Source organism: Impatiens glandulifera, chromosome 1 (genome assembly GCF_907164915.1).
Source record: "Impatiens glandulifera chromosome 1, dImpGla2.1, whole genome shotgun sequence".
Classification (NCBI taxonomy): domain Eukaryota; kingdom Viridiplantae; phylum Streptophyta; class Magnoliopsida; order Ericales; family Balsaminaceae; genus Impatiens; species Impatiens glandulifera.
In genome coordinates, this window is record NC_061862.1 from 155,978,038 (window position 1) to 155,990,973 (window position 12,936).

Consider the following 12,936-nt stretch of genomic DNA (forward strand, 5'->3'; position numbering starts at 1 on the left):
TTAATTTAAATATTCTTTTAAAATAATCTTTAAACTAATAATAAAGAAAAGCATTACACAATGGCCATCCCATTCCCACCTGAAAGATTCCCATAACAATGATGAGCATTTAATAAGTTTATTAATATTATCAACTTTAATTAATAGGAAAGGTTATTAATTTTTTATAAATATATTAAGAAATTAAATAACTTCTCAAGTTATTTTAAATTAATTTTTCTCTTATAAAATATATAAATATATATTTTTAAATATCCATATATATTAAAAATTAATTATTATTTTTTTTTTTTTTTGTGTAAACACAACGATAAATCATTATCTTAAAAATATTAAAAAAATAAGAAAAAAGGTACCTAATAAATTATTGAGTATGTAAATTCTCGAAAAAAATGATTAACTCCTTATGGCTTTCTGAACGAATCTCAGAAAAATGTCATAATAATATCATGAATGATACATATCAGACAACATGCGATAATTGAAAGTTCGATGATTTCTCTTGTTCAACTAGATAGTCCACCAAAAATATTCGGTATGGTAACCCAAAAGGAAAAGTTGAACTATTTCTTTCAAATGTTTCTCCATGTTTAATTTATATGAACAAAATACTCTTAAACCCTAAAATAAATAAAACTAAAATTTGAAACATTTGTTAGCTTTATTGTTTTTGAAATATTAAAAAATAAATGAAGTGGTCATATAAAATTGTAGCATTGGGATGCATCTAAATATTAGGATTTCCCTCCTTTCCTTTTTGCAGGTGGTGGTGAGAAAGAAAGAGAGAGAGAGAGAATACTGAAAGTGGAAGTCTCAATCCTGCTTCATCTAGATACATATTTAGGGTTCTTCTTTTAACAGTCATCTTCTTCCAATTCAATATCTCCAAATTCCAAAAGCTGCAACTCCATACAACCCTACTTTTGCTTTCTTCACTTACAGTCAAATTCTTCTTCTTCATCTTCTTCCAGAAATTAATGGCTCCAAGAAGAAAAAGAATAACCCAATGCAAGAAAAAGCTAAAGAAACAGAAGCAGGTCAAATTAGCAGTACCACTGGAAGACAATACTGCTTCTTCTTCTTCTTCTTCATTTGCAGACATCATCAATGGCGAAGAACAAGATGAAATGGGGAAGAAACAGAGTAATTACAGTTGTTCATCATCATCATCATCATGTAGTACTCCTAAAGGTAAAAAATACAGAATACCAGAGATTTCAAAATGCCCACCTGCACCAATGAAGAAAAGACCATCAATTGTTGTTTCTAATTGTTCTTTGAGAAGAAAGCCCATAGCTTTCTTTTCTTCACCAGATATAGAACTCTTCTTCTTCTTTGCACGTTCAGACATCCCAGCAGCTGTAGTCTGATCATCATCGTCATCATCATCCAGCAAGAATTTAAACCTAGGGTTTGATCCTTTTTTCTTGATCAGATGCATCCTATTATCTTTCTTTTTCTTTTCTTTTTTTTTGTGTGGGGGAGATTTTGAGTGACATATTTAGCAAAACTAGCATCTTATTTGTTAGATTTTGTTGGGTTTTATTTTTTTTACATGTGTGTTTTGTTTGGGTGTTGGTAGTGGTGGTGGAGTTGAGGTTTAATTAGCTAGGTTAATATATGTAATGTTGATGTCTTAATTAGGGTTTTCTATATAAATATACCATAATATAGTTTTGTGGAGTTTTATAGAATATCTTTTCAATTATTGTGTTTTTATTTTGATATGTTGTATTATGTCTACTTTTGTTTTTCCTTAGTATAAATTATCATAAAAGTTGTAAAATGTCAATATTTGGTATTTTATCTACAAGACATTCTTAATAGATTTGATATTATCGATTTTTTTTCTTGAAACAGAACAACCGACAATATTATAACACAAAATGGCTCATCGAGGAAGATGAGGGTGCTTAATTGCTTAATTTAAACTTAAATTAGTTAATTTTCTTATTTAAGAGTAATATTCTTTTAATTAGTATCTCAAAATCATTAATAATGAAGTATGGGGATTGTTTTATAATTTGTTTGAAGACAAAAATTAATTAATAATATCATGGTGGGGATGATATAAGATGGTGTGCTCCCCTACCTAACTTTATTGGCTTCTTTCATGTCAATAATAAAATTTAAAAATATTGAAATAAAAGTAAAAAATATATAGTGAAAAAATGGTATGAATCTGGATATGCTTAATGAAAAAAAAAATTCAGGATATGATAATGATTGATGTTTCACTTTATGAAAAATTCAACCTCAGTAGTCCATAGTGATTAATTGCAGCTTTTTTACACCACCACCATTCATGTTAATTTTTAATTATTTACAGTTTTACACATAGAAAAGAGAATCTTATGAGTTTTTTTTTTTAATTTCAATAAAAAAAAACAAGGGTTTTGATCATATGTCAGATTGTAGGTGTCAGAGTGTTTCTTTGCTAACAACCAATTTTAGGGAATCCAATGAAACCACTCGTGTTTGCTAAGTTTTATTATTTCTTTATTTATCTTTCACTAATATAAATAATATAAATAATATAACAAATAAATAATTATTCATATTATTATTATTATTATTATTATTATTATTATTATTATTATTATTATTATAAGAAAAATAATAAAGTTTATCGGGGAGTTAATCGTTATTTTTGAGAATTTACGATTTACGAGTTCGATATTTTTTATTTATTTAAATATATATGAACTTTTAAAAATAAATAATTATGAATTAATTATTAAAGATCTAATAAGGTTAATTGAGCTAGTTTGATATAGGTTTTTTAAGATTTTTTTAAAAAATTTTACTTAATTTTTTACATATTTTCTCTATATATCACATTATTATATTATAACCATCAAATTACCCATTTCATCCACTTAAATACTAAAATTATTTTAAATTATATATTAATATTTTTAAACCTTTTTACAAAATAAAAATTACACTTTCTTAAATTCACCTTCAATCGTCATATGTTATTTACTTATATGAAAACATCCCTTATAGATTAAGAAATTAAAGATAAGGTATTTACTTATATGTATATATTGGGTGTCACCTCTAGAAGAAACCTCCAAAAGCATGAAACAAATAAAATGGTTCAGTCTAAAGAAGCATTGAAAAATAAAACACAAAAATAAGTGACGACATCTTTGAGTCTAGAATTAGCCATTAAAGGAGCAAAGAATATTTACTTGTTTGAGAAGAGAAAACGGTTAATGGAAGTTTGCACTTTCAAAGAAAATTTGTTAAATCCTTTTTTACTTTATTTTTTTAGAAAGAAAAACAATCAAATAGTTTACATAAAAAATAAAACACTAATAATCTCTTAATTATTTTGAAAAATAAATAACACTCTTTTTATGAACACTAATGTTTTTCGTAACTCTAAATATAAGCAAATTCTTTTTCTAAAAACTTCCTAGGGTAGTTCAATTTTTAAAATTTGGTGTCTAAAAGACAAAAAAATATATATTTAACTCTCTCTTAAAACGTATTAAATTGAAGTAAGATTATGAATGTGTGCAAACTTTTAAAATTCATAAAATAAACAAGTTTTATTTGTAATAGTGACATAATTAAGCACACTAATTAAATTGACATATTTAATATTTTTTAGTTAATTATGTCATTATGAAGTCATTATCTCCACCTTATTTTCTTCTTAGTCATAATCATAAAACTAAGACAAAATTTCTTAGTTTGAACAAACATAATTAGAGATCATAGTCATTCATAGATATGGTTAAGAAGCCTCGTTAACCTTTGTCGTGTAGTCGACCTTCAATCACCGGAATCAATTTCATGTAGGTCTCAATTTCTTAAGTCTGAGTGTCCTATTCAGTTGTTCAAGATCAAAATGTATAAAAACTAAGTTATAATACATCAAAATTGATCATTACTTCATTTAAGTCACTATCTTCCTATATCCTTAACAATTAACAACCATTTTGGATCAATTCTTGTTTTCGTGAACAACAAAAGTCTCTAAATTTTCAAAACATTCAAACACAAAACTAGAAGGAACGTTCATTTATTTTTGTAATTCCTGTGTTATACAAAAAAAAATGTTTATAAAAAAAGTCTATATATATCTTTAAAATGAAAAAAATAAAATGAGGAGGAATCAATAATTAAAGTAATTACAAAACATACCTTTATGGAAAAGTAGCATGTTTTAGAGGTGCACCATGCCCATGCCACAAAATAAGGAATGGAGAAATCATTAATGTCTCCAAATTGAAATAAACAAACACTATCTACCTACTCCATAAAGCTTCCATCTCCTTTTAAATCATACAATTTCATCATGTATATACTTTGGGGATTATTATATATCTAAATAGACAGTAATCATTGTACGAAAAATTATGTGATGGATAGTAATTAATCATTTTCTCCATCTCAACTACATGTTCTCATATGGTTAGGTCATGTTTGTTTTGAAATATTGAAATTTCTAAGAATTCTTCAATGTGATAAAAAGTTATTGTTTTGAGATAACTTGTTTTGGATGATAATCATGATATAAGGTGTAATGGTTAATTATATATCGCCTCTTGATTTACTTCATTTGTTCAAGTATAGTGTTTATGAGTTGAATGAAAAAATATCATTGTTAATTCATGAATGATAACATGGTAATATGTATAATTAAACCTTTTAAGTAGTATATAATTCCAAGTATAAACAATTTTATTCTTTAATCGAAATTTTAACCCTCTTGATATTAATTTAAAAACCATCAATCGCCTAAATTTTCAACTATGTTGTTGTGTTTATCAAATTTTGATTGGAGTATATTTTAACTATTAAACTGATTTTATCTTCAAATCAAATTACGTACATTCATTATGACTAAGGAGATAAACCGTTTTTATGTGTAAAGCTTGTCTAGCCGACCAATTCAAATATATTACTGCTTTTATATTACAATATCATATTTTATATTTCGTAATCCTATTGGACATCTTCCTCTTTTTCAACATCAATATTCTTTATATTTTAGAGATGATTTTGAAGACACAACATAAATATACAATATCTAAATATGGAGCAGACGAATGAGTAATAAACTCGTCGTTGACTTAGTTTGCAGCATCGTTGTCTGTAAATAGAACAAAGCAACATGCGTCGTCGTTTGAGAAAGAAGTTGAAGAAGTCATTTCAAACGAATATGAAAGCTTTGTCAACGGTAGGACTTAGAAAAATATAAAAAATGAATATAAGGGTGCAAGAAGGGGCTTAAACACTCTCTGACTTTTGTGAAAAGTTTGGGTATAATTTATACAAATTAATTATTTAAGGGTAAAGTTGAATATATAATAAAATTAAGAACTTATTTAAAATTTTTAATAAATAAGAGGCTAATTTCAAAACCTTTAACCATATAAATTATAAATTCAGAATTAAATTAGGTTTATAGACTCTCCTTAGGCAACCCAGTGCCCCGGCCTGAAATCTTTCGTCATCGATCTTGGAGACGGCACACTGATTTGATCTCTGGTAATTGATAAGGTTATAGATTTATGTTATTATTCATCCATTCTTCATAGCATAGGTTATAGGTTTATGTTATTATTCATCTATTCTTCATATGTTCTATATTTTATTATTTATCCATTTATTCCATTTACTTCTCAGAACATAAGATTTTTTTTATTTTTATTATGTATTTCATTATTAGATTAATTCTGAAATTAGTTAGAACTTAGGGATTTCAAATGTTGTATTTCCTCTTTTTTGTTTTTAAACTATCATTCAATTAAGAAATAATAAACATTAATAAAATTTGATAGATTTTATTTAATTATTGTGTTTATTTTTTGTAATATAGATAATAGAGAAATATTTAAAATGAAATATTGACTCTTTTAAAAAATTTAACGAAGAAAGTAATAAGAAGAAACATTCTTGCGTTCAATTCAACCTGGATGAGGTTATTAATGATCCAGGACTTACGCAAACCGATTAATGAATTTGATATTTTTATTAGAGATTAGATTCGAAGAGAATATTTGATTAGAGGTCCTTGTTAACCATTTGGTCATAGTTATCTTAAAAAATAATTTGGTATAGAGCATAGGAGCTTTCAAGATGCTTGGTTTAAAATGTTTCCATGGTTAGAGTGTAGCATTTCAAAAGATGCTGCATTTTATTTTTGGTGATATCTCTTTATAAATTCTCACACAGGATGTCGAGTTAGAGATAATGCATTTACTAATTCAGGAATAAGTAATTGGAAAAAAACAATGGAAATATTTAATAGGCATGTTGGTGGTGTAGCTAGTATTCATAATAATGCACGAACACAACTTTAGACTTTTCAAAATTAGAGACAAAGTCTGTCACATTTGCTACTGTCACAAGGGCGCGTAATGGAGATTGCGTACCGCACTCGATTAATATCAGCTTTGGATGTTACACGCTTTCTTTTGAAGCAATGTTTATTTTGGATGAACGACAGTTTTGTAGTATACATCGAGAAGGAGATTTTTTCCACAATTGAAAATGAACAAATTTTACAACATTTTCAACAAATGAACACCCGAAAAACTCAATTGTCTCAATTGGTTTGTACGTTTAGTAGTAATTGAATTGTAAAAGGATAAATATTTTATTAGTATCGCCGTGATTTTGTATCTTTATTATTATCAATTTTAATTGTACTTTTATTTTTTTTTATATAAGTGTTGTATAGTAACAAAATTTATACTTGATAAATTTTGGAGCACCGTTGAAATTTGGCTCTGAATTCGCCACTGATAACATATATGAGAGAAATTTATGCATATTTTCAGCACATTTTAACGATTCTACAATATTTTAAATTATTTAAGATATTTAGAGTGTAAATTTAAACAAATATAAATGTATAAATAATCAATTTTAAACAAAAATAAATGTATAATAAGTAATTTCAATCAAAAATATATGTAGAATAACCATTTAAAATAAATACTGATATACTTCAAACTTAATGAAATGTATAGAGAAGATTATACTCATTTCCCTAAAGATAATAGGCATTTAAAAAATCAATATTGGTTAGGAAAACTTTATAGGAGATTATTATTAGGGTATGAGTTGTTTTTTTATGTCTATTCTTTTGATGGCCAATACTTGTAATTTTAGCCTGATTACTATCTTAATATCTCAATTTTTTATTTTTTTTTTATCGATTCTCTTTCTTTATGTAATTTATTGTACTCTTTTTATCAAAGTTTTTAATTTGAAAAAAAATATTGTTGATGGGTCATGTGTGGATAAATCAAAAGGATATATATGCAAATTAAGTTCAAAGATTAGACTAGCTACTTAATTTGGTGTACCCTTTTAGCTTTAATTTATCGCTTATTGTGCCACCTTAATTAATTAGCTTTGTTGGTTTATTAAACCAATTTGTGGGGTTCATTTTTGTGTTAATTACTATTAATAAAATATTTAATCCTCAAATTTCTAATGGATTTTAGAGCTTATCTATGTTCTAATCATATAATTTGTTTTGATTGGTGTTCAAATGATATGAAAGTAAAAAAGTAACGATAAATTAAAGGATAACTAAGAATGTTAAAAATCAAAGTGAAAAATGAATTTTGATTATGATACATTTAATACATTTGTCAATAATAATTAAAAAAATAAATTTATCCCTCTAACACGTGAGCTATGAACAGTGCACGTGTGGATGGAAAGAGATTGATTCTTGGAATGAGGGTTGGTTATAGTTTAGAGGGTGTGTGTCCTATGGATTGACGTCTTTTTAGTAAATATTTACTTTTACAAAATAAATAATATTAATTTAAAATGTAAGCCTAGTTTGAATTTTCAAAAGGAAGTAGTATAATGTTTTACCGCAAACTAGGGTTTGTTCGGATTCAAGTTTTTTTATTAACATGAATTATTTAAAAATAATGATTTTGAAGTGGTAGAAATTTTTATTTTGATGAAAATATTTAAAGAATATTAATATATAATAATAAAATAAAATAATAAAAATTATAAATAAATAATATTTTAGTATGTTGATTAATAAATTTATTTCACCAAAGTAGTAAAGTGATAAAAATCCGTTTAAGAGACCAAAATGTTACGGGTTCGATTCCATTTAGAAATGTTTTGAGTTTAATAAATTTAATGATTTAATGATTAAAAATGAGAGTGAAATGATTTTGATTCGGTTGAATAATTTAAATAAATCATCCGAAACAAGCCTCTTGTTTGACGTGGTTTATTGAAATTGTTTTGAGATTTTCTCATTTAAAAAAAAAATTTAACCATCAAAATCAATTATTTCATCAATTAAAATAAATAAAATACTAATATTTTATTAAATTTAAATAAAAAATATTTAATAATTAAAAAGTCAAATAAATTACTCTTTTATCCAACAAAATGTTCAAACAAAACCCAAAAGACCCTTGGCCAATAACTTTAAATAATTTTCAAAATTTAAATAAAAGATACTAATAAAATACATAAACATTGTTAAGATTAACCCACTTTAAACATCTAAGAGCTTGTTAATTGTTGGTTACTTGAGGGGTTTTAGTGATTTATTTTATTTTTATTTTTTATCAAAAAGTTAAATAAAATATCTATTTTTTACCAATTAATGAGCATTCCCCTTCTCCCTAATACTAGTCCTTAAAAAGAAAGAAACATGGTCAAAATTATGGTGGTTGGGTGGGTAGACCCTTAACTTTTCTAGAATCCGAGGTTTCTCCTAAACCCAACTTCTTTATTTCATCTTCTTCTTCTTCATTCTTTTGGGTCAAAAATAGCAACAGCTTCTTGTCTCCACTTTTGTTCTTCTTCACCAACCAACCAACAACCCTCTTTCCACTCAGAAGAAAAGTGGGTGTTGTTTCAATCAAAATATGAATACAAAACAATCAAACCAAGAAAAGAAATTATTCAGAAGATAAAGGATTCTATATATTTGATTACACTGTTATACACTCTCTCAATTAAAGAAGAAAAAAAAAACAAAATGTGAAACATCTTTTTTTCAATAAATCCTTCAAAAAAATGAAAAATAAAAACCTCTAATGTTTTGTTGGTCTAGGAATTACAATCCCCAAAAACTTATGATTCTCTGTCCTCTTCCTCAATCACCACTTCTTCAATATTTTCATCATAAGCTGTTGTTTCTTCAGTCAAGTCATGTGCAGAACTAGACTCGTCTTCGTCACTACCGTTCACGGGCTCAGTTTGGTTGACGATGGTTTGCTGTTTATCCATCATCCCAGACAAAGCTAAACTCGGAGACCACTCCAAAACATCATCAATGATATTTGAGACCCGTTTCTGATACCTGCAATCACGATTCCTCTTAATTTCGAGCATTTCATTTCATTTTAGCAGATAATTGCCAAAAAAACAAGATCTTGTTTTATGTATGGGTTGGTTTATTTGAAAAAGAACTTTGTTTCATGAAAGAATGGATTATTTGGGTATATCCTTCGTATATTTAAAATGATAAAAAAATAGAGCAAGGGAAATTTGGTATTTGGGTCGATGTGAAGTGAATCAAGTGATACATGATAGGATAATAACCCTTTGAGCTTGTTAGATCTTGGGTTATTTTGATCATATCACCTCCTATCCTTTCGACTATCAAATCACTTAATTTCATCAACAAAAACACTAAAATGCCCTTGCTTTATTTGTTTTTATAAATTTTAAATACATAAGGACATTTGAGTAAATTAACCCAAAAACCCAATTTTCAACAACAAAAAGATTTTTGATTTCATAACCTATATTTGTTTTCTAGATAATTCCCCCCAATATCAAACAAACCCTAATATATATAAAGGCAATCAATCACAAACCTGGCTCTGGCAGCTTCATCAGGGGCATGGTGCCTTAGAAGTAAGATCACCAACAAAGCAGCAACAGAGTAGAATAGCCTTGCTGTAAACTTTGGCCGCTCCTCTTCATCTCTGTTTGGCCAAAATCTAAATAGTTCACTAAGAGTCGCTTCCTCTGCAAGGATATTCGGGAAAAACCACACACGCTTTCCCGCAATTATATATAGAGCACCAAAGATTGCAGCTCTAACTGCCAACAAAAGAGGAAAATAAAATTAAAGATGGGAGAATAAGATTCTATAACCACATACATATGGTATTATTCAGATCATGAACCAAAAATACAACTATAAAGAAAACCAAAGATGGGAAAAAACTGCTGAATTCTCAGCCTTGCTTGATGTGGGTTATTTGAGATTAATTTCCAATCTACTCACCAATGACATTCAAATCATAAATCAAAATACTTCAAATATTTTTTCAATTTATATTTATACCCATAATGTCCTTTTACCCAAACAATCTCTAAATACCCCTAAATAATATGATTTTCAATTAGCAAACAAGATTATTTAGAAATAACCACTTAGTTATTCAATTAACCTAAGATCATACAAAGCCTAACATTCATCAAGTAAGAGCTAGTTTTTAATCTAATGATACTCCCGGAAACAAGTGCATAGCAAATCGATCACTCTGGCTGATTACGACATTGTTTGATGAAGGGTTAATCCAAATAACCCCTTTCCCAACAACAATCACTTCAACAATCAAATCATCAACAAAATTACAAAAATACTCTTTACTTTTTTTAACATTTTAAATATTAGATGCAGAGGATATTCTAGTTATTTAACCCAAATAATCCACTCTCATCAAACAAATAATTTTCTTCAAAAAAAATGGTTTAATAAAAGAACCTACATCAAACAAGCTTTACATGATTAGAAGTAATAAAGCATGAAACCAAGATATTTGTTTACAGGCAAAATTTAATTATATGAAAGCAGACGTAAAACCAAAAGAATTCAACAGATAAACATAAGAAAGCATAGTTATGGTATAATATGAAAAGAAACAAGGTAAGAGAAGTAAATAAAAGAAAAAAAGAAAAAGAATGGATCAAACTCACATAAGAGGAGGCTAAGTATCATTAACAACAGTCCGGCACATGAATAGAGAATGAGCAGCTTGACCTGATGGGGATATACTGGAAACAAGCATATCGCCAGTGTCAGCACTGGCCAGAAGAACGATAGAAGAGTTTGCCACAATGGATGCCGTTTTGCAAATGTCCATGCAAAGAAGGCATCTTGCTCAGAAAATATTTGATCCTATCAACAATACCAATATATCAAGAAAGGAAAAATCAATTATACAAGATTTTCAATTCCTTAAAAAAAACTACTTACTGGAAATATCTCCAAGTGTGCAGGCCATGTGGACAGCTTCTTCTTCCCAGGCCGAACAGTTTTCACCACACGATCACAGCGAACCAACAGCCTTTTTTCAAGCAAGATATTGGCTATGTCTTCTACATCTAGGTTTCTATCTGATTCTAATATTTCCTTGACATCAGGTTGATTCTTCAAGAAGCTAACAAAATCCTTTCCTCTGAAATATTCCACACGAGTTTCCTGTAAAACTGCCCACCTAGATTCAAGGCCTTTATTATCCCTAACCTTCTCGGCAAACAGCTGAAATACATCCTTCTTGACTGCTCCTTTCTGAAAAATTAGTGAATTAAAACAGATTCAGAGAATCATGAAGCATAAGAGATGAAATTACAACAAATCAAGAATGACTGAGAGTATGAGCAAAATCAATAGAATCAAGAATATCATCAATTAAAATCTGTGATCCTCTTTGGTTGCCATCAATTTCCTTTAAAAATTCACATGCATGAATGTAAACAACAAAACAACTATCCATAGATCAATCTCATAAAAGTATGAACAATGGAATCAAGAATGTCATCAATTAAAACCCATGATCCACTTTGGATACCATCAATTTCCTATTAAAATTCACATGCATGAATGTAAACAACAAAACAACTATCCATAGATCAATCTCATAAAAGTATGAACAATGGAATCAAGAATGTCATCAATTAAAATCCATGATCCACTTCGGTTACCATCAATTTCCTATTAAAATTCACATGCATGAATGTAAACAACAAACACAACGATAGATCAAACAATCAATCTCATAAAAGTATGAACAATGGAATCAAGAATGTCAAGTGGGTTTACACAGCCTCATTTTCCAAATGAAATAGAGTATCACCAAACCTAAATGCATTACATGGGTTTGTTTCCAATTACAATTTACGACTATAAATTACATCAATTGATCATTTAAGGTAAAAAATAAAACCTCATTTTCCAAATAAAAGAGAGTATCACCAAACCCAAATGCATCACAATCGTTCAAGAACAATGGGTTTGTTTTAAATTACAATTTACAACTATGAATTACATCAATTGAAGTATATCAAGAACTGAAACTGTCATACATAAAGAAAAGAAGAACAATGAAAGACAAACCCTAGGAGGCGCATCGCTATTGGAATCCTTGTTGCCGCCACTAAGAGTTGCTGCCCCTGCGGATCGCCTCACCCTCTTCTTCTCTGCACCCGATTTCGTCATTTTCTCTCTCTTTCTTTTAGTGCGTTACTGTGTATTGTATTCGTATATTCCAAACAATATCTCAAGCTAGGGCATGTTTCAGAGCAGACCCGACTAAATAGGATAACCGTCCGAATCGAAAAACCCGCCCGCAACAATATACAGTTTTTTTCTTTCCAACAAAATCTGTATTTTATTAAATATTAATGTCTAAACTACAATATTATATAATAAGTTAACACCATAAAAATATATTTTTGATTTAAATATTTTCAATATTTTACTTTTTAGATTTTTAATATATTTTAATCATTTTACTATTTATATTATTTAAAATAACTTAATATTATAATAATTTATATAAAAATAGTATAATTATAATAAAATTATAATTTATTAAATATTTAAAACAAGTTAAAATACCGTGCTAAATATGTTAATTATTTTTACTTTTGTTTTGATATTAAAAAAAATATATAACGAAT

General features: G+C 27.7%; 2 protein-coding genes across 2 annotated transcripts; one reads left to right on the forward strand and one right to left on the reverse strand.

Annotated features, from left to right (window-relative positions):
• The first annotated feature begins 695 nt into the window (after positions 1–695).
• LOC124917556 lies at positions 696–1,694 on the forward strand. The gene has a single exon (XM_047457955.1). The coding sequence runs from the start codon at positions 978–980 to the stop codon at positions 1,368–1,370; it is 393 nt and encodes a 130-aa protein (XP_047313911.1). The 5' UTR covers positions 696–977; the 3' UTR covers positions 1,371–1,694.
• A 7,201-nt stretch (positions 1,695–8,895) lies between these two features.
• LOC124920321 lies at positions 8,896–12,525 on the reverse strand. Its single transcript, XM_047460785.1, has 5 exons — positions 12,371–12,525; positions 11,231–11,545; positions 10,951–11,152; positions 9,840–10,068; positions 8,896–9,319 (listed from the first exon to the last, which is right to left on the reverse strand). The coding sequence occupies exons 1-5, from the start codon at positions 12,470–12,472 to the stop codon at positions 9,091–9,093; spliced, it is 1,077 nt and encodes a 358-aa protein (XP_047316741.1). The 5' UTR covers positions 12,473–12,525; the 3' UTR covers positions 8,896–9,090.
• Positions 12,526–12,936: the final 411 nt, after the last annotated feature.